The sequence below is a fragment of the Gracilinanus agilis genome, chromosome 3, assembly GCF_016433145.1.
Source record: "Gracilinanus agilis isolate LMUSP501 chromosome 3, AgileGrace, whole genome shotgun sequence".
Taxonomy (NCBI): Eukaryota; Metazoa; Chordata; class Mammalia; order Didelphimorphia; family Didelphidae; genus Gracilinanus; species Gracilinanus agilis.
The window spans coordinates 595,137,637-595,160,181 of NC_058132.1; the positions used below are offsets into that span (position 1 = coordinate 595,137,637).

At 35.3% G+C, this 22,545-nt stretch overlaps 1 protein-coding gene across 1 annotated transcript in view; it reads right to left on the reverse strand.

Annotated features, from left to right (window-relative positions):
• Positions 1 to 22,545, reverse strand: part of C2CD6 (C2 calcium dependent domain containing 6) — a 120,947-nt gene that overhangs the window by 41,928 nt on the left and 56,474 nt on the right. The window contains exons 8-11 of the mRNA XM_044670641.1: positions 21,711 to 21,790; positions 20,128 to 20,268; positions 6,321 to 6,435; positions 3,656 to 3,728 (exon numbers count right to left, since the gene is read on the reverse strand). Coding sequence (XP_044526576.1) covers positions 3,656 to 3,728; positions 6,321 to 6,435; positions 20,128 to 20,268; positions 21,711 to 21,790 — 409 coding nt within the window. The remainder of the gene's footprint in view (positions 1 to 3,655; positions 3,729 to 6,320; positions 6,436 to 20,127; positions 20,269 to 21,710; positions 21,791 to 22,545) is intronic.

Genomic DNA, 22,545 nt, shown 5'->3' on the forward strand with positions numbered 1-22,545 from the left:
TAAATTTGGTCTCAGGATGTCCAGATTGTATTCCTCCCTGGTTGCCATATAACTGATCCACTTCTTCCAATCATATATTTCTTCAATGATATCCACTGAGATATTTCTTCTGCATAAGTCATCATTAAAAATATGTCTCTATTTTGTATCTCACCATTAACCTTTGAGTCATTCATAATGTTGATTCTTTGGAGATTATAATCCAAGGTTTAAAACCAGATGTTTCATCTATGTAATTTGACATATTCCCTTCTTTCTATTCAGTGCAGAGTCCAATTTGTTGGCCATTTGTATTGCCTTTCTATATATTTCCATATATACACATACACATGCTGATATGCTAACAAAATAGACTGACCATTGGACTTTATGGCATAGTTTGGAAAACGGGAATTTTTTATCCTTTTAGTTTTTCCAGTGCATAGACACTAGTATGTTTGTGCTGGCCAGAAGGCAGCAAAGAAAGGTAACAAGCAGCAGAAGGCAGCAATTTTATTACTGAGAATAGTGAGATAAAACTTTTACCCAGTCTTGCCCTATATATCTATATAGCTCAGAAAGGCCAAAATGTTGGGAAAAGACCGAGAGCAATTCCCCAACTTATTTGTAGCTTAAAGATATAATAGTTATAAAAAAATTAAAAAATGATTCCTAACCATAACTCATACTAGAATTAAACTTAGGAAATCAGAGAAGAGACAGAGAGGATCAGAAACAGGTCATATAGAATATATCAAATACTTCATTTTAACATGGGAACTTTTTTGGATTTTGATTGTTGCTTGCTTGAGCAGCATATTGCTCTACAAGATACACTAAAAAAGCATTACTCTTTTCTTTCCAGAGGGAGACTGATTTCTGAAGATGACAGTGGAAAGCAGCTGTTTGCCATGAAGATGTTAAATAGATGAGACCAAAACAAACTCCTGACAATGCCAAGAGAATATAGACAAGACAATAAGCATCACCAGAGATTAGCAGTAGCCTTGCAATATGTGAGTTATATTTTGTGATGTGTGCAGCCTGGTTTTGTTTCTACATGCCCATGTGGACAAGGGTACCTGGTGTGTGTGTCCTTTTATGTATGTTTCCTAGTCATTCATTTTCCATGTATGTCCTTCTTTACTGGTTCTATGGTTACTTATGGGAAAGTGTATCACATATGTGTATGAGAGGACTTCTTTCTTGTCACTTGATTTGTTATGTTGTTTGATGAAATGTTTTTGCTTTGAATGAATATGTGCTCTGTTAAGAGTAGTGACGTTGAGAGGAGCTAATGATTTGGGGATCTTAGTGGTCAATGGCTTACAAAAGGCTTTGAATCTGAGGTGACTTTCTGGGGGCCCACATATAGGGAGGCAGATGCTAAAACTGTAGATTGTTAAGTCAATCTCTTTGAAATAATCATACATCTTTTCGAAAAGGCTACAAAGGGGTCTGAGATAATTATTGCAGTATCATCTGCAAACAGGAACTTCTGGATGACATTACCATTTGTAGTAACTTCATTTGAGACATCCTCTATTAGAGTGGCAAACACTTGGTGAGCAGACATCTCTCTGCCTTACATAATCAGAAGACAACTACTCATTCACCTGAATTATCTGAGGCTACATTTATAAAAGAATTCTTTGGGATCTTAACACATGATTAAGAAATTCTTTGTTGGTGGAGAGTCTTTAAATGCCATTGTTTTACTCTTTTGAGCCCAATGATTTTTTTTTGTAGTTGACAAAAAATGAAGGTGTCAAGATCTTGTATTCACTGTACCTTTCAGTAATTGTATAATTATAAAAATGTGGATTGTTGAAGAAATAATTTGTTAAAGCCTTCCTTGTCCCTTCTAATATTTTCATCAACTATTCCTTGAAATATATATATATCATTTTCATATGTTTCGAAGATGAGAAAATAGTTATACAGATCAAGTAGCTACTTAAATTCTTAAAACCCACCCATCTACCAACCTTTCCTATTTCTGTCAAGGTGTATTCCACTTCTCCCAAGTCTGTAAACTAGAAGTCACTGAAAGCTCTTTGCTATAAACTCACATCCAATATCTAATCAGTTGCCAAATCTTAAAGATTCTACTTCCCTAGCATCTCTTTTATCTGACCTCTCCCCAATAAACCTCCTCCCACCTCATTCTGGCCTAAATTGCTACTCATTTGGATTACTGCAATCGTAATTGGTTTCTAACCTTTCCCCTCTCTAATTCATTCTCTATAATACTGTCAAATTTATAAGTCTTAAGCAAAGATCTGACCGTGTTGCTTCAGTGGTTCTCTATTAGCCCTAGGATAAAATGCAAACTAATCTGTTTGAAATTTATATGCTTTCACAGTTTCACTCTAACTTATTTTTTTCTAGACTGAGTATACATTATTCATTCATTCAGTCAGTCAATAAATACTTATTAAATTAAGTTACTACTCTATGCCAAACACTGTTACTAAGTGCTGGGAATAAAAAAAAAAGTGGCAAAAGACAGTCTCCTGCCTTCAAAAAGTTCACAGTCTAATGGAAGAGTCAACAAAATAAATAAATATATACAAACATTCAACAAAACAAATAAATATATACAAACAAGCCAAATACAGGAAAAATAGGAAATAATTAACAAAGGAAAGACACTAAAAATCACCCAGGTGGTGCAGTGGATAGAGTGCTGGGCCTGAAAACAGGAAGACTCATCTTCCTGAGTTCAAATTGGATTTTAGACACCTAATAGCTGTGTGACCCTGGGCAAGTCATTTAACTCCATTTGCCTCAGTTCTTCATCCCTAAAATGATGTGGAGAAGGAAGTGGCAAACCACTCTAGTATCTGCCCCAAACCCCCAAAATAAGGTTGCAAAGAATTGGACATTGTAAAACAACTGAACAATAATAAACAGCAAGCCAGGGAGGCCAGTAGGCAGAGATGAGTAATCAGAGAATTTCAGGCATAGAGAATAGCTGAAAAAAATGCCTAAACCCAAGAGATGGAATGTTTTGTCTGTCAAACAGCCAGGAGGCCAGCATTATTGGATTGAAAAGTACAGGTTGTGGACAAAGTTTTTAAAAAACTGGAAAGGTACAAGGGTAGCTAGACTATTAAGGACTCCGAATGCCAAACAGAAATTTTTATATTTGATCCTGGGGTTGATAGGAGGGTGATATGGTTGGACCTGTGTTTTAAGAAAATCACGTTAATGGCAAAAGAGAGGATGGCTCAGAGAAGAGACTTGAGGTATACAGGCCAATAGCAATACTCCAGGCATGAAAGACAGAAACACACAGTAAAAGACGTGTTCTCTTTCCCTTTCTTTTGCAGACACACACACACACACACACACACACACACACACACACACACACACACGACCAAAGAACAATAGCCTACAAAATTCATATGGCGGAGTTCACATTTCTAAACTTATTTCTTGGCTCTTAGAAACATTTTTCAACACAGCCTGAAACATAAGGTCTAAAACTTATTTGTGTATTTTCTCTGAAAGTTTTACAAGTAAGAACAGTTTCTATATAAAACCAGACTAATATATGCAAGTAATAACTTAAATATGAAAATACACTTAAAGACAGCATTGGGGAATGCCTACTTTTCTTTAGATTATCTTAAATAATAACTATAAAGAATCAAATGAGTTTTTAGACCTGATGTCTGAAAGAAACTTGCTGGAAATGGAGTAGCACGATTAAAAATCATGTCATCATTGTCATCAGTATCCTGAAAGCAAAGAAAAGCAAACATATTAGAGAAAATGGGAAACCTTGTCAATAAATGGATTTTTAAAATTTTGTCTTATGATTTATCCCTATGATATGTTATCTACCCATGGTATAATAGGGGACAAGAAGAGGGAGACCAGAAGATATGTGAGAAGGAAACTCTAGTAGCATTGTTTCAAGGGAAGTTTTTCCAGGAAGAAGTTATCTCAGATTGTATGAACCAGATAGCTGAGGGCTATTGTAAGACAAATAGTATGTAAATCTTAAAACTATATATGACATTCATTATTATTGTGAACAGAGATTAGAGAACAGGCTTAGGGACATGAGAGTCGGAAGATAGAAAGGTTTGGAAGTAGATGTTACTTACTCCCTCTCTCTTTTCCTTGCTTTTCTTTGCAGAGGTTAGCTCCCATGCCTAGAATGTGTACTCTTACTCACTTGCACTTCACAGAATCCCTAATTTCTTTTAAAACTTAGCTTTAAGGGGACAGCTGGGTAGCTCAGTGGATTAAGAGCCAGGCCTAGAGATGGGAGGTCCTAGGTTCAAATCCGGCCTCAGACACTTCCCAGTTGTGTGACCCTGGGCAAGTCACTTGACCCCCATTGCCTACCCTTACCACTCTTCCACCTATAAGTCAATACAGAGAAGTTAAGGGTTTAAAATAAAAAATTTAAAAAAAACCAGCTCAAATATCACTTCTAAAAGAAAATCTATCTTGACCTAGTGCCTAGGCTGCTAGTGCCTGCCTTTCATAAATGACTATATATTCATTTTCTATTAGTTTTATGTTTACTTTTCTATTTGCATTATTTCTCTATCCCTAGCACCAGACACATAGTAGACACTTAAAAAAGGAACTAGAATGCTAAGTTCAAATTCCACTTCAGGTATTTATTATGTGACCCTGGGCAAGTAACTGAATATCTCTAAACCTTAGTATCCTCATCTGTAAGACTGTGTTGTTGAGAGGATTAAATAGGATAATAAATGTGAAGTGCTTTCCTAGTCTTAATATTATTTCTTGATAAATTCTTGTGGAATGACTTCACTCTTGAACACTGAATATTCCTTTTTTCTTCAGAAAAAGGTTTCCTTTTCTCCTCTTTTTGACATTTACTCACTACACTAATGTGTGCCAGCTGCAAACAATTTACTAGGGGAGTTAGAGTCACTGGACACCAGTTTAAAGAGCCAAGAAAACAACCATAGTATTTCAAGACAGTCTTCAGAAGTAGATTAGCTATGGTAGTAGAATTAGTTATAGTGGAAACTCTTTATAGATGAGCTCTAGAAGAAGTGGGCAAATGAAGCTGTCAGACCTTTTCCCATTTTTTCAAACAATATGCCAAGTGGATCATGGATTCTAACTTCTTTCATCAATGAGAATTAATCCTGTATTGCTGGTCACTATTTCAGCATGCACACACAACCTTAAATTCATGGGTCCCTCAATGGTCCAAGGTTTAGTATAACTGTTTGAGGGCAATCAATTATGTAACTTAAGGCATAAGTCATGATCTGATACCTCTCTATTACCGCACCATGCAAGAGACAGACAAATCCAAGAGAAAAAGGATCTAAGGCATTTAATACTAGCAAGAAAGGGAATCAAATAGCAAAAGGAATCTCTAAACCTGTTCAGAAATAGGCACCACCTCATATACCTTTCCAGAATGGGAGAATGGGCCAAAAGATTCCTCTCTTTGTAGGCAGTTAAAGTGAAGAAAGAGACATTTGGTCTGCATATCCTTTCAGAATACTCTCAAGTGTCCAGTAGGAAGATCTGCTGCTTCTTGGTAGTAGGCTAGAATCTTTAGACTAAGATCACTTCACTGGAATACCTTCTAAACTCTTCATCCCTTCTTGTTCCTAGCTTGGATAGCCCTGTCTTGTAGCATCACCATATTGCAGCCAAAACTCCTAATGACATGTTGATGTCATCTAATTACCCCTTTGGTTAAGGGTTAACACCAGGATATCTCTTCAAGGGGACACTCAACTCACATAATATATAATGATCACCTCTTATGGAGTGAGAAGGAAACTTCCTTGAGAAAACCTGAGAACAGTCCTCACCAATTTCATACCCTGCAAGTGATGGGAGTCTTTCCCTTTTTAATAACATGCTCCTAGGGCCTGATCCTAGGGCTTGGAGACCTCTCACACTCCCTAAGTCTCAGTAGGAATGTTATTTTCTGCCACCTAGCATCCAATAAGAGTAGAAGTTTTCCCTCTGAATAATAATAGCAAAACCAGAGCCTAGTCATGCAAGATTGCATTTAAGATTGCATACAATGCAGAACAAAAGGCTTTGTTCTGGCAAGGTGCTTCTCATCCATATATCAAATTTATACAAGATTCCATGACAGAAACTCAGATATATCTTTGCCTCAGTTAGTTTTTAGGTCAAAGTTTATATTTTCCAGATTGTCCATGTTGTACATTTCTAGTCTTGCATGTCAATAAGAAATATGTTGTATACTAAATTGTTCAAGATGGAAAGAAAACATGACATAAAAATTGGAAAATCGCTTAAAATTATAATTTGTATCTGAAACAGGAAACTAATGTGTCCTATTTAGTTACCTTAGAGTCCTCAAATTCTTTTGGTTCTATTTTCATGCGAAGAATTTGATCTAAATAATTAGATTTTTCTTCCCATGTTTTCAAATTTCTGTATTCTTTCTTCATTCTGTCAAGCCTAATGAAAAGGAATTCAGTTGATTACTTGTTTAATACATTGGTAAGGACATTAACACCAAGGATTCTAGTTAGAAAGAAACATAGGATATACTGGTTATAAAAGGGAAAGTATGTGATTTCCATAGAATTGTAAGATATTCAGGCATTGTGTACTTTAGGCCAAATGGAATTGAATTAAATAGATTGTGAAGGAGCATCACAGGTGTCTGTGGAGGAGTGTGCACCCTCAATGATCACAACTCCATTTGTGCAGCACAGCTAAATCTTTAGGAAGAATCAGAATTTTTTAGGCTTAGCCTTGGGATCTTTTGTACCTATCCCCAAAATTGAAATTATGTCTTTAAGTATACCCCTAGAATTTTAACATCTTGTTAATACTAGTTAAGCCTTACATTTCTACAACCTAAGAAGTATTACAAATTAAAGTAAGTGTTTATACTGGTTTAGAGAGAGTTTGTTATAATTGTAACTCAAGAGTCCCCTAGACCTATGGTTGGCGAATCTATGGCACATGTGCCATAGAGGGCTGTTCCCTTCCCCCTTTCCATGAGAGCCTGAAGATATTTCTCCCATCACCCACCCCTCTGCCCAACAGCCCAATGGGAGAGTTTCCTCCCTCCCCTGTCTAGGGTAAGGTAGGGGGCTCACATGCAGGGTGAGGGTTGCAGTTTGGGCACTCACTAAAGGTTCATCATCATTGCCCTAGCCATACTTATTGGATATATAGAAGTTGTAAGAAATCCTATCTTGACTGTACTGAAAAATGGTTTGGGTTGGATATTTTAACAGAGGAAAACATAAATCACATTCACAGGCAGTTTGTGAAAAATGCGATCCGAAATCATTTTTGGAGTAACTGTTCAAATTTATTTGATATGGGTCTTGACAAAATTTGGAGAATTGCTAATTATGTTTTCCAAGATGAGAAAGATAGGCAATAAGAAAAGAAAAACGACATAATTGATAACTTAACCAAAGAAATCAGAGAGCTTAAACAAAAACTGAAATCCAATGAAGTGTAGAAAAAAACGTAGCTGCACAAAGAACTTGCAGACAACCCAGAAATAACTACAACCCCAGACAAGACAGACAAACCCCAAGATGTTATCTTTGTAATAGACCTGGTCATCTCATGAGAGTATGCAGATTTAGGGGACAATTCTTTGGACAAAACTTCAGGGGAAACCAAGGCAATAGGTTTAATTGCTTTAATAGATTCAGGCAAAATGGATATGGAAATTATGGGTTTAACAACAGATTCAATAATGGATATGATAATGCATTTCGATATGGGAGACCAAACTACCTAAATTATTTTGATACTGGATGCTACCATAATTCACAACAAGCCACAGACCTGAATTCCCTGTAAGAATATGTCAAAGCAGGTGATTGTCCAAAATATTCCCAGGTAGCTGGTGAGAATCAGAAACTCGATATGCGAAAAGGTACAACTTCATTATGGTATGCCAAGGACTGTGCAGTTAAAGATCTAGTATATAGAGAAAATGGACTAGGAAGTATGGGCAATGAAATAAGAACTAATGAAAATGACAAAGAGATTTTAAAAACATGGCAAATTAGTACAGGAGAAATCAAGGAAGAATTAGAGAATGAGGAACAGGAACAAGTGTTAAAAGTTTTCCTGATCCTAGTATGTTAGCTCCTGTAATTCCTGTCCATTCTCCAGAAAATAGCACAGAACCCCATGTAATCCTAAAAATAGGAACCCATGGGTAGGGCCTTTCCATATTATTTTGACAACACCTTCAGCTGTTCATGTATTAGAGAAAGAATTGTGCCTACATTGCTCACATGTGAAAAAAAACAGCAGCAGAAAAGATTACATCAGACAACATGGCTGCAGTCAAAAAGATCTCAGAAGAAGAAATTATTCAAGAAGAAAAAGAATAAAATGGATACAGAGATCAAGATCAAGACAAAGGAGAAGACAACATAAAAGAAACAGAGAAGATGACAGTGGAAAAGATGATTGAACTATAACAAAGACATTGCAGAAAAAAAAATCAACATAGAGAAGAGGAACACAGACTAATTATAGACACGAACTGTAAGATTATTGCGCCATACTAACATTACACACTTTTACTATAGTTGCAAACCAACACTACATAGTAACAACACTAAGACAGAAGACAGTAGCAATGGAAGTGACTTTAAAGATTTGGTAAGTATTCACTACAAAATAACATACACATATAGGACACATTTCTCACAAACTCTGCAATATTGTAATCAGGTGATGAGCATTCACTGAAATGGATGAATACACACAAATCACCTTGGGAAGATAATGATTGTACACATTGAATTAATAAGATCTTATCTCATAAGAAGACTTTATGTGTTCCTAGGAGATAACATTAGGAGAACATACTATCTTTCTAAAGAAAATCTTTAAGGTTTTCTGAGACTATGTTAAGGTGGGGGAAAGTTTATTTTCCTTCTGCAAAATGTAAATAGTTTGTAAATATTATATACATAGTCTAAAATATAGTTTGTATATAACATATACATAGGTGTAGAAATTGCACAGATCTCTATATTTCTATAGATGTGTATATAGTTAAGTTGTTGCAAAGTTTTGATTTTATTAGCATAGCAAGTTGATTTTGAGTTTTAAGGTAATTAGTTTTGGTTTTCTGTCTTTTCTGAGATAGAATAAGGGCTTAGCATAGTAAAAAGTTGCATTTGAATTGTTCAAATAGGATTTGTAAGATGCAGTTTGCATGAGTTTTTGCATAGTTATTCTTTTAGACTTTAATTTTTTGTAAAACATAAGTTAAATTGGTTTTTGTAATTATTTTATTGTTTCAAAAGTTTGCATTTTGCATTTTGAAATTCTGTAATTATATGTTTGCTCTTGCATTTGTGCAAGTTAGCATAGATAAGGGGTAGCAATAAGACTAGGATAAGATATGAGTAAGACTAAGATTGTTTTTTTGTGAAATATAATAATAATAATATTAGGTATAGCTTTAGAATTACATAGAATAGTGAGTATATGGGAGAGATTTTTTCTATCTCCATATGCTCAAAGGGGGGGGATTATAAGGATGATATTAGAAAATAATTATTGTTTTATTAGTTTAGAGATAAGGAGTAGAGAAGCTGCCTTGAGAAAGAATTGGGAGTTTCAAACAGAGCTGAGACAGTGTCAGTTTCAAGTCTAACAGGTTTTTTCTGTGACAGTTACTCTCTCTTGGAGTGGCAGTTGTTCTCTGGCAATTGGCAGAGTCACTTATAGAGACTCTCTTTGGGGGCTTGGAGGAAGTAATATCTTTGCTTCTCTCTATCTCACTATCTGAGGTAGAAGGAAAGGAGGGAAAGACCTGAAGGAGCTTAGTATTTTCTTTTTCCAACTTGGGAAATACTATTGACTATTACTGTTTTATAGATTGTTTTAACTCTGAGAAGACCAAAGAAAACCCTGGTCTTTGGTTTGGACTCTGAGTCTGTTAAGGATCAGAGTCCCAACTTGGTTCTTGCTGAGACTCAGCTAGCTAGCTTTTGTTATTGTTATAAATTGGAGGAGAAGTAAAGAATTGTAAGGATAATAGTGTTAGTTTATTTAGTGCTGGGAGCCACTGAGAGAAATAATAGGTCTTTAATAGGATCTTTTATCTGGATCCCATCAAGGTCAATACAGCTGGCAAAGCCCTGTACCGATTCTGGTGGCCTGAAAAATCAGGCCACAGGATGGATGGTTTATCCAAAAAATCTGACCCCTCTCTGTGACTCCCTTCTGATCAACTCTTTTTTTATTACTGAAAGCATTATAATCTAGTTTTTTACGATAACCTCAAGTCCCATAAAAAACCCCCAAGTACCCTATAGTAAACCAGCATTTATTGAGTTAACAGCCCTTTCCCTCAGCCGAGAATAGCAGAAAATAGCAGAAGCTGCTTGTAGCTTTTTTTCCTCTGCTTCAGAAGACAACCCAAGGACACTGCATGGCAGGCCCAAGCAAATTCCATTCTCACTTGAGTACCTTCCCACACTGCTGTACCCCATAATCTTAAAGGCTCATTCTTTAACATACTTTTTAAAGTTTGGAAGCTTTTACTAAAATAAAACTTAGATAAAGTAAGACTCATTCTTTAACCTTGAACACTATCTTGTCTGGGTATAATCTACGTGAGAAAAATTTTGTATGCTATATGCCAACTGTGATGTAATTCTTATAACCTTGGGTGTTTCTATATAGCTTTTGATTTCAAATGTATTTTGTAGAAAAAAAACTGTTCTTGGAAAAAATGTATAAAATAAACCACAAGCGCAAGGCCTTTTGGAGCAGTCATGAGCTAACGTGTTAAGACTGACAGTTCCCAGTTTCTGCTTTGGTCTTTCTCACCTAAACTGTACATCTTTCCAGCAATTTGGAATAGTAAAAATTTGGGTTAGTTAGATCAGGAAGGATCAGTGTAGCCTGTGGACACAATAGAAGTGGTTCCTTGCAGAACCAGGGAGTTTTATTTGGGTGGAGTTAGAATCCCTTAGAGTTAGAAATCCTTTTTATCCTTATATTTTCAATAAATAGTTTATTTTTCTATAACAAGAGTCTCTTTAGTGTCCTTGCACCTGGCCCTGAAGGGAAGTTCACCTTATGAGCTTCATTTCACTTATAGAAACTGAAGATACTTTGTAAGCATAGCAAGCAGAGTATCAGAGATCAGTTTATAACCCATGATAAATACATTGCTTTATTAGTTTTACAATTTGCCTTTTATTTTTACATAGGATGGATACAAATTTTAACCACTGTTTAAAATGCTCTTTACAAGAGCTGGTTAATAACCAGGGAATACATGCTGCTTGTTCTGATTTTACTATCTTCAATTTGAATCATTTTATAAAAATCTTTCTATATTTTTGGGGTTCTTTATGTTGCCACTTTTTATAGTACAAAAATACTCATTAGGGGGGCAGCTGGGTAGCTCAGTGGATTGAGAGTCAGGCCTAGAGACAGGAGGTCCTAGGTTCAAATCTGACCTCAGACACTTCCCAGCTGTGTGACCCTGGGCAAGTCACTTGACCCCCATTGCCCACCCTTACCACTCTTCCACTTAGGAGCCAATACACAGAAATTAAGGGTTTTAAAAAAAAATACTCATTACATCAACCTAATGTTAGGTAAATTTACATATTGTGTATTTCCAGATTTTTGCCTTTACCAATAAAGCTTTTAAGAATATTTTCATACACATGTATTTTTTTCTTTGAATAACATCTTTATGAAATAACTGAGTAATAGTTGGTCAAATGCTATGACAGGATTTTATAATTCTTATTTTTTGTTGCCAAACTGTTTTCCAACAAAATTACTACAATTCATGTTGTATTCTTAGTGTATAGCTATTTCCTTTTAAGTCTCTTAAAATTGAACTTTGTTTTTAAAACTGTAACCCTTCACTCAAAGGGCCAATTAGGTTTAGAAAGCTATCTTACTCTACAGGAAAATACTCCTATTACTCTGTGAGTTAAGGAGACTTTTACCCTTCTAGATGTGTATTGTTACTCTCTCTGATTCAAATCTGATTTAAATAGGATTCTGGCATTACCAGTCCTCTACCCCGTTCTCCCTTCCCAGTAACAGTTCTTCCATTCATGCCTCTTTTGTATGAAATAATTGCTCTATTTTACCTCTCTCTACTCAATTTTATTTTTAGGAACATTCCAATGTATTTTCAACGCAATCCCAAATCTTCTCTATATGTGTTCATGTCATTCTTTTCCCCCCTTTTTTAAAATTTAGAGTATTTTCCCATGGTTACATGATCCATGATTTTTCCCACCCCCTCTTTCCTCCTGCCTCCTAGAGCTGACAAGCAATTCCACTGGGTTATACAAGTGTCATTGTTCAAAACCTATTCATGATATCACACTTAAGAGTTATGGATAACATTTTTCCATATAAGAAATAAACTGTTGGAACTTATGGAATCCCTTGTAAATTGATCTTTCATGTCTACCTTCTTATGTTTCTCTTGATTCTTGAAGGTCAGATTTTCTGTTCAGGTCTCGTTTTTTCCTCAAGAATACCTGAAAGTCCTTTAATTCATTACAATTTTTTTTTTCCTATAAGGATTACAGTTTTGCTGGGTAGGTTATTCTTAGCTGTAAACTCAGTTTCTTTGTTCTTTGAAATTTCATTCTATGTCTTTCAATCTTTTAATGTAGAAACTTATGTCTTATGTTATTTTGTGTTATATTATCTTGTTATCTTGACTATAGCTCCATAATATTTTGTCCCTTTTTACTTACTTGTAGCATTTTATCCTTAACCTGGGAGCTTTGAAAATTAGTTATGTTACTATGAGTTCTGATCTTGGGATCTCTTTCAGGTGATAACCAAAGGATTTCTTTCAGTTTCTATTTTAGCCTGTGTTTCTAAAACTTCAGGATATTTTTTCTTAATTTCTTGAAGAATACTGTCTTGACTCTTTTTTTGCTCATAACTTTCAAGAAGTCCACCAATTCTTATATTGTCTCTCCTCCATCAGTTTTCTATGTCAGTTATTTTTGTTATTAGATTTTCATATTCTACTTTTTCATTCTTTCAATTTTGCTCAATTCTTTCTTCCTTCCTTCCTTTCTTTTTTGGCTTCCTATGAGTTTTTTTCTTTAGAATATTTCTCCATGGTTACATGATTCATGATTCCCCCTTACCTCCCCCTCACCCCCCTACCACTCCCAGAGCTGACAAGCAGTTCCACTAGGTTATACATGTATCATTGTTCAAAACTCATTTCCATGTTATTCATATTTACAGTAGAGTTATCTTTTAACATCAAAACACTAATCATATCCATATCAAATTATGTGGTCAATCATATGTCTTTCTTCTGCATTTCTCTTCCCACACACAATTATTTCTTGATGTCTTAAGATGTCATTGGCCTCCCCTTGCCCAATTCTAATTATTTAAGGAATTTTTTGAATAAGGTTTTGGAGCTCTTTTTCTAATTAGTTGACTTTTTTTATAATTTCTTGTATTACTCAATTAAAATTTTTTTCTTCTACTTCTCTCATTTGATTTTTAAAGTCTTTTTGAAACTCTTCTAAGAATTTCTTTGGGGGCTTGTGACTATTTTATGATTTACTTTTACTCTATAAGTAGAGATTTTAACTCTACTCTAGAAGTAGAGATTTTAACTTCACTGTCTTCTGAGTTTGGGTGCTGATATTTTCTATTGCCCTAAGAACTATCTACTATTTCTTTCTCTTTTGCTTGTGCTCATTAAAAAAATGGCCTATTTCTTAACTGTTAACTTTTTGTTAGATTTGGGCTCTGCTCCCAAGGTGCCCCAGGTTTCAGTTTTTTCATACCATTATTTTTCTGAGCTAGATCTATCTGGGGCTTTTGACCTCTTGATTCTTCTAGTTTTTATGATCTAGTACTTGGTGTAGTCACTACTCCACAGCTTCATGTCCTAAACTATGAGCGACCTCAGGTACTCCTCTGTGCCTCTGAGTCACAACCAGTATCCCCAGTAATGCTGCTATTGCAAATTTTCTTACCTTCTGTGGTCCTTCATTCCTTCTCCAGCAGTTGCACAACCCTCTGCCCTGGAACTGAAACTAGATGTACTCTCCTAGGAGTGACAAGTACACTGTGAAGATGGGATTAACTCTACCCTATCAATTTTTAGATTTAATCACCAAAAGTGTACACACCCCACTTATCCTCGAGTTGGGGAGGTCTGTGACCCACATGTGCAATAGTGGGTGACGAATCAGAATCAACTGACTGCCCTTTGGGCAGTCCTAAGCAAAGCTTTAGCTCTAACTAGTACACATAAAATGGGAGTAAGGCACAGGAAGTGACAAAATGAATTGTCCTTAAAAATTGCAAGAACCTCCTGTGAAAAGGGTCTTTCACCTTCAGCATGACTCTGGAGGAGCTCTGACTGAGGACTGAGGTCTGCTTTCCCTTAGAATTACTACATGGGTGAATGAAAAAGGCCAACTACCTTCCTTGGCTTTTTCCTGGAGGTACTAGCCTCTGGAGGGGCCCTTTGTCTGGACAAGGCCTCTTGGCTAAAACCCTTGATTCTTAGGCCCTCCAGCTAGGGCTACGGGAGCCCTGCCAGAGTAAGCCAGGGCTTGAGCTCGTTCAGCTAGATCTCTTACTCTGCTCTCTTCTCATTTCTCTACTTTCACTCTTTCCTTCTATTTTATAAATTACTAAAAAAAATCATTTGGGATTAATTAATTAAATTCATGGCAACCACCCTATTAAATATTCAGTCCAACCATAATTTTACTCTTTACAACACCTAGGTGATTACAGTTGCAGGGCCAGCATCTGATCAGTTCACCTGGGTCCCCACAATATTTCCTAATCAGCAGTCAAATCCTCACACAGTTGGTTTGTCAAAATCTCCCTATGCTGAGATTGCTGCTATCCTGTTGCCCTCAGTGCTTATTGTTTGTTGATTTGGCAATATCTACCTGGATCTGTGTTGGGGTATGTGCACTTCAGTCAGGCCAGATCACCACTCTGGGAAGTAAGAAGGCTTTCCAGTCTTCTCCCAAATTATCCTAGGCTGGATGATTCAACTATTTCTGCTGCTTTAAAATTCAATCTGAGGCATTATTTTTAATTGTTTATGATGAAATTTAGAAAGCCAGTTAATTTCCTGCGATTCTATCATTTTCCTATAATCATTCTCTATAACTAAATAATCTAATCCTCAACCTAATGAGTGGTTCAAGAATGAGTGATTCAAGAACAAATCATAGAAATAATCAGTAATTTGATTAAAAAGAATGACAACAGGGACAACATGCCAAAATTTGTGGGATGTAATCAAAGGAATACTTAGAGGAATATTTGTATCTCTAAATCCTTATATCAATAAAATTGAAAAGAGCAGATCAAGTAATTGAGCATTCAATTTAAAAAAACTAGAAAAAGGACAAATTAAATTATGTATATTTGTTTGTATCTTGTATTCTTAAAATATATGTAATCTTCTTGAGGACAGGGACTGTTTTTCACTTTGTCTTCCTGATATAATTACCCCCCTCCCACCTTGGGGCCCATTTGTCCAACTTTCACTGGCACTGGTAGATTGGGTTCTCAGAGGAGTGGCTACATTTTCAGTAGTCATCTTGTGGTTAGCTATTCTCCTAAAAAATAGCTCACAATCCTCTACTAAAGTCCTTCTTAACTGTCAATCAGTTGATTTTGTCCTTTAGCAAAGGCATTTATGCAAATGGAAAAGCAAGATGAGTAGCTACAAAGTAATTCCCCAAATGTCAGAGGAATATTCTCCCTCCAGTAAACCTAGTCCTGGAAGAAGAAGAGTTAACATGAATCTAAACAATGAGAGGAAGATGGTGAGGCATATGTATAAGAGACACATTTGGCCATGGTAACTTATAGTGATCAATGACATTCCTGACAGGGTTTGGTGGTGATGGAGGTTCAGTGACTGCTTCCAGGGGCAGGGATTGTTTGCTGGTCACTCTGCTGCCAGGCAGTTGCTTCCAGGCTGGGTGACCCTGTGCACTTTCTAGTAGCCATCTCTGTTGGCTACATTGATCAGGTGGATGCCCTGAGCTGGCTCTCTGCTAAGTTGTTGAAATACATTTCACATTTAGCCTCTGGCTTGACTGGGTGTCACCGAGTTCTCTTTAGGCTGAATTACTTCCAAAATTTTTCAGCTAGGGCAACAAGCCCTTAGCTTGCGATTGGTACCCCTAAAGTTTAACTCTCTCAATTTATTTAATCTGGATTTAGATTGCATAAGGATCACCTAACACTTTTACTGACAGGTAACACAAAAGGTTTCAAAATGAAAATCAATGCTTATTTATCAGTTTTTTTAATCAATCTTCAAGCTCTGAGAGGCTACAATCACTGAACACTACCAGTTCTTTAATGGTCAAATAAGAAAATATGGGTAAATGTTGTTTTCAATGACTCGTTTTCAAGTTATTTTAGCCCAGCAAGGACAACAATATTTTAAAGCATTACTGGTTTTACATAATGCTGAAGTCATCCAACTATACTTGATTTAATGCATGAGACTATAATCATGCAAATTCACTGAGATGTGGATAATTGCAACTACCAGTGTGAGTATTAAGATGTAAAGAAAAAGAGAACAGTTCACTCTATGACATTAAAATATTTTAAGTAAAAATAATGACTCATCATGTGGTCAGTATAGGCTTATATTTAGGTATGATATTTAGTCATTAAAATTTTTTTGCTTTCTATACTATTCTATTATATTGTAGTTGGTTGTTATATTAACATTAACAGATAAACATTTTTTTAATGTTCAGTGTATATATTCCCTTTCGGCTGGAACCAATTGCCATATTTTACATATAACTCTGAATAGTGAAAATGTTATGAGAATTTAAATAATGCTACTTTCATTAGATTCATTATTCAACCAGATTGAGACCTCACAGTAGTTCAAAGAAAAAAACATTTTACAGTATTTTCCCTCAATAAGTTTATATTGATAGAGTGGGATATAATACACAAAAATAAAGATAGTAGAAGGAAAATTGAAGGAGAGACCACTGCTGGCTGTTACTCTCCTTAATTCCTAATCTTTTTTTCCCAGACTGGCCCTCAATATGAGGTGGGACTTTAAACAAACAATAACAATTGTTCTTCCTTACAGCATCTATGTGTAATAACGGTTGAATCTGACCAGATTCTCAGGGTCAAGTCTGAATTTTCCCATTCAGGATTCTCAGACAACTCAATGGGGATGTGGGGGTGTTTTCTTTGCTGTCAGCTAAAGAAAATGGTTCCCTTCCTATTTAGGGGCTGAGGCACTAGCCCCCTTGTTCCATTTAAGGACTTAACATCCTTTGTCTTTTACAAAGGGATATTTACTTCACAGATAACAGAAAGTTTGTTTAAATACACAAACACTTCCCTCCATTCCTTAAGAATGTTCCCTACTTCAGCTTATTTCTGTGTAGTAGGGTAGGAATTAGGTTAAAAACTTAGCACAGTACCTACATCGCACTAGTCCCACAAAATTCATATCTAAATGTGCCTTGACTAGTGGGTGAATCCTTTAGCTGGACTGGAGTCCCAAAGGATGCTTCATAAGACTCCTTGCTTCCCATTGCTGTGCTGGATGAGAAAACTGATGTAGACTCCTACTCCTTGCTTCCTGTGGCTTGATCTTTTTATCTTTCAAACTACCTAGGAACTATGATCTCTTCACTAAGCAAAGGAGGCACCAAGATATGGTGGTATTAAATGAACAGAGACCATAGTTGAAGTTGGCAAGCCTTTTCAAATGGCTGCATAGCTAATCAAAAAGCTTCTTCTTCAATATATATTTAGCCAACTGGAACCATTTAAGGTATGTCTACTCCTGCTTCAGGTTTTTCAAGGCACTTTCCTCACATGACATCACATTTTCCCCAAAAGGAGCACCTTAGAATTCTCCATATTGAGATGCCATATTAACAAGCTTATAGTATTTGCACATGTCATGATCTTCCAAAACAAACTTTTAGCCATAACTTCTTTTTTTCATTTAAATATTCTTTTTTACCTTAAGAGTATACTCCATGGCTAACTTGTGGTAAAAAGGCAGTCTAACTCTTTTGTTTGTTTGTTTCTGAAGAGAAAAATGAAAGTATTTGATATTAAGGAAATAACTTGTCTCATGAAGAAATGTATTCAGTTTTTGCAGACCAGGCAATTTTGGGTAGTCAGTTTCTTTTGCTTTTCAAAATATCACATTTCCAACTCTTCATTCCTTTTACTCAAGAGATGCTGCACTGTTCAAACTGATGCTTTTTGCTATGCTGTTTGCTTATTTGGCTAATTAGGAAATTCTCTCTTTGATATTGAAGCTTTGCAGTTTTGGTAACTACATTTCTAGTTGAGGTAAACTTGGCACGATGGTGTTCTATATATTCTTACCTTTGTTTCCAATACTTCTGAACAATTTCCTTGTATGATTTTCTGGGATATGGTATTTAGATTTTTCATTTCTTTATGTATTTTGGATTTCAATAAATTAACAAGTTTTCTTATCAAGTTTTATTGTTTTGATATAAGAATCTTAATTTATTCCAGTTATGCCATTTAAATTTATGTTATTTGGCCTGCCATCTCTATTTTTATCTTCCATAGGAGACATTCTATTCCTTAGAGAATTTACTGATTTATATTTTCCACCAAATGTTCAATGCTGTCAATTCACTTTTGTCTTTTTATTTCATTGCTCATACCTCATATTTTTATAGATGCTAGATTTTCCTTTATCATTGAAGTTTTAAAAATTCTAATTGTTTTTAATGTTGATACATTTTTTCTTTTAGTATTCTAGTTGTTGTATGTTTTTCCCTTTTGAAAGTTGGAATACATTTCCTTGTACCCTATAATGTTATTTCCTACGAAGATTTCTTTCCTTTCCCCTCTACTTTTAAAAAATAAATCAGATACATTTTTATTTTTTGAAGTGACTGAGAATTGAGTGTAGTTATAACCACTCAATTATCCTGCTAAAACTTCATAGGATTTTTCTCTTTTGTTCTGATTTTACATCTTTTAAAAAGAAGGTCTTTTCTCTCTTTTCTTTCTATATTATATAAGGGAACTTGTGTGAAAACTTTGTGATAATTGCTAAAATTAGTTTTTGGAAAGTCTTTGTATTATCACTACCTATGCTTTTTAGGATCATTGGGAAAGAGATAAATCCTTAAGTTGTACATATATATTCCCCTTGAGATGAATACAAACCCTTAAGATAGCTAACCATTTTCAGAATGATATATTAAAATCCTAATTTTCCTTAGATAGAAGATTCTAAGATTCAGCTGTTGACTCTTTTGATAAGAATACTTCACTAAAATACCTGGGAACTCAGCCTAATAGTAGTTATTTCATTGCCTTTAAGATATTTTCTTTGAAAGACATTAATGGACGTAGGGGCCAAGGGGAAAATTGCTTGATTATGTTTACTGAAGTAGGAGTAAGTATATCTAACTTACTGGTAAATAAGGAGTGAAAGGGGATAAGATAAGCTTATTCTCATCAAAACTCCTTGGAACTGTGTAATAGGAATAGACCTGTGGACTTAGGATAATAGGATTCAGGTAATTAAACATGTTTTCATTATGACCTCTCTCTCTGAATTTTCTGGCACCATAATATATGGCTAACCCCAACCAAAAATTATATTTGTATATAATAACAACAGCTAGGTAGTCCTGTTTCTTCTGATTTTTGCCAGTTTTGTATTTTTCTTATTTTCTACTTGTTACCTGGTCTTTTACCTTTTTTTAGCCCAAAAGTATTGCTTTTTCTCTGGGAAGATATATTCATAGAATGTTAGATCAGGAAATAATTTTAGTGATAATCTTAATCCAGTCTCCGTCATTTTGTAGAACAGGAAAATGAGTCACAGACAGATGAATTACTTTCTCAAAATCACATAGCTAGTTATGAACAGAATTAAGACAAGAAATCACCTACTTGACTCTCAGTCCAGTGTTCTTTGGATTCTATCATGCCATTACCCTTCCAACATATCACCAGTCAATGGCAATTCCAGTAAAAGTCAGAACAAATAAGTAGAGAAGAGTGATTGTTCTTGGAATTTTTTCTTGGAGGCAGATAAATTATCTCATGAGACAAATATGTAGATAAGAAAAGGGGATTATTTCTTGCCTGTCTCGTGGTTGTTGTTGAAGTTTTTCAAGTCGTACTGGAGATGATAAATGAGTCTGTTTTTGTTGATTCCCAAGAGTAACATTTAAGTCTGGGGATAAGAATGCTGGATATTCTATTAGTTGCGGTGTGATGACATTTCTACAAAATAGAAATACAGTTAAATACCTAAAATATGTCTTTTTCAAATGTGCACAATTCTAAAACCAGTCCACTTCATCTCCTCTTTGTCTCACTTACCTTGACAGCTACTTTCTCTCTAGACTAGCACTGAGTGGAGTTAGAAGAGGAAGGTCTAAGATTCTAAAAGGGATGAAACATCTCAAACCCCTATATCCCCACTACTTGCAAAGAAGAAAGCTCGCTGAAAACAGCAACAGCAAAGGAGATAAAAGGCTTGATCACTTGACCCCCATTGCCTACCCTTACCACTCTTCTGCCTTCGAGCCAACACACAGTATTGACTCCAAGATGGAAGGTAAAGGTTTTAAAAAAAAAAAAAAAGGCTTGAATTTCTTTGTGGAAAAAGAGGTAGTTCACTATTACTGCTTTACTTTAGAGCAACAGAAAATGACTGGAGCAGGAATTAGTTTCTGTATCTAAATTTATCTCCTATCTAAGTTCTAATTCTCAACACTAACAGCCAGAAACAGTTTTTATATTTAAAATGTTCATTTTTTTGCAAATACTATACACAAAAAGTATTTAACCGCCACACATTTCAAGAAGGTTTTAATATTCATCAAATCAGCTCCTTTGTTTTAACTTAAGTTTGTTCATTGTCATTTTAGATATACGATTTTTAAAAAAATCCTTACCTTCCATCTTAGAATCAATACTATGTATTTGTTCCAAGGCAGAAGAGTGGTAAGGGCTAGGCAATGGGGGTTAAATGACTTGCCCAGAGTTGCACAGCCAGAAAATGTCTGAGGCCAGATTTGAACACAGGACCTCCTGTCTCTGCACCTGACTTTCAATCCACTGAGCCACCTCACTGCCCCCTAGATGTATGATTTTGAAATGAAAAGTGTTCTAGTACAATTCCAGGTTTGCTTGTACTCTTTTTCAGTTTTTGTTCCTAATTTCCCTTCCTTCAAGCTTATGTCTTTAATGCTTTCACTAAATACCATTTGTATCTTCTCTCTTTTTTTGAGTTTAAGTTCTGCTCCTCTCCCAGAAATATGTTCCTCCTTTTACTTATGAATATCCTCTCCAGACATGTCAGACCCCTACTCCCTGACTCTGATTCCTCTCTACTTCTTACTATTCAACAATGTGATATACTAAATGTTTTCAAATTGCATATTCAATTTTCTTTGTATTCTTAAATGAAATAATCCCTGTAAAGTCCTGTGCAAACCTAAAAGTACTTTATAAATGCTGGCTATTAATTCATTTTGTTTTACTACTAGATATTCAAGGGCACCTATTTATTGAATTATTAGAATTCTTATAGCCATCTTAGAAATAATTTTTAATTTATTAATGAACAAATTTTTCAAAATTTATTTATATATATAATGTAATACATATATATGTATATATATAATTTATTGATGAACAAATTTTTCAAAAGCACTTACGTTAGAGGGTCTGTTCTTTCTACAGGTGGGGGAACATTCATAAACATGGATGGCTGAATCAATTTTTGAAGTGGTTTTAACTGAAAAAGAAAAATATAAATTAATTTCAACAATAAATAATTAGTACCTTCATTTCACTTCTTTAGGCAAAGTGATAATGGTACAATAAATTTGTAGTCAGAGGACAAGCTGTTTCCTCGTCCATAAAAATGAGGGGGTTGGAATAGATGATATTTAATGTCTCTTTTAACTTTAATAATCTACAAGTACATATAGCACAGTGATTCCCAAAGTGGGCACTACCGCCCCCTGGTGGGTGCTGCAGCCATCCAATGAGGCAGTGATGGCCACACTTTTTTTGTATTACATTCTATTCTAAGTTCAAGAAATAGTTTCATAATTTCCAGGGGGCGCTAAGTAATATTTTTTCTGGAAAGGAGGCGGTAGGCCAAAAAAGTTTGGGAACCACTAATATAGCTGATGTGCACAGAGAAAATTCTTGCTGGAAGAATCTAAGCACCTCTAAAGAAATTCAGCCCTCAGACCTCTCTCATGCATGGGCACAGTTCTAGGGCATAAGAAGGTTGTGAATAGGGCTTGCTAAAAGAAAAAGTTATGAGAAAGGGCTGAAGACTTCTCCAACTATAGAATTTGTTGGCATATAATTGAGCAAAATAACTCAGAATTGTTTTAATTTCATCTTCAGTGATGGCATGTTCACCCTTTTCATTTTTAATGGTAGTGCCTTTGTTTTCTTCCCTATGTTGTTGATTTTTTCATAAAACTAATTCCTTGCTTTATTTATTAATTCAATGGTTATCTTACATTCAATTTT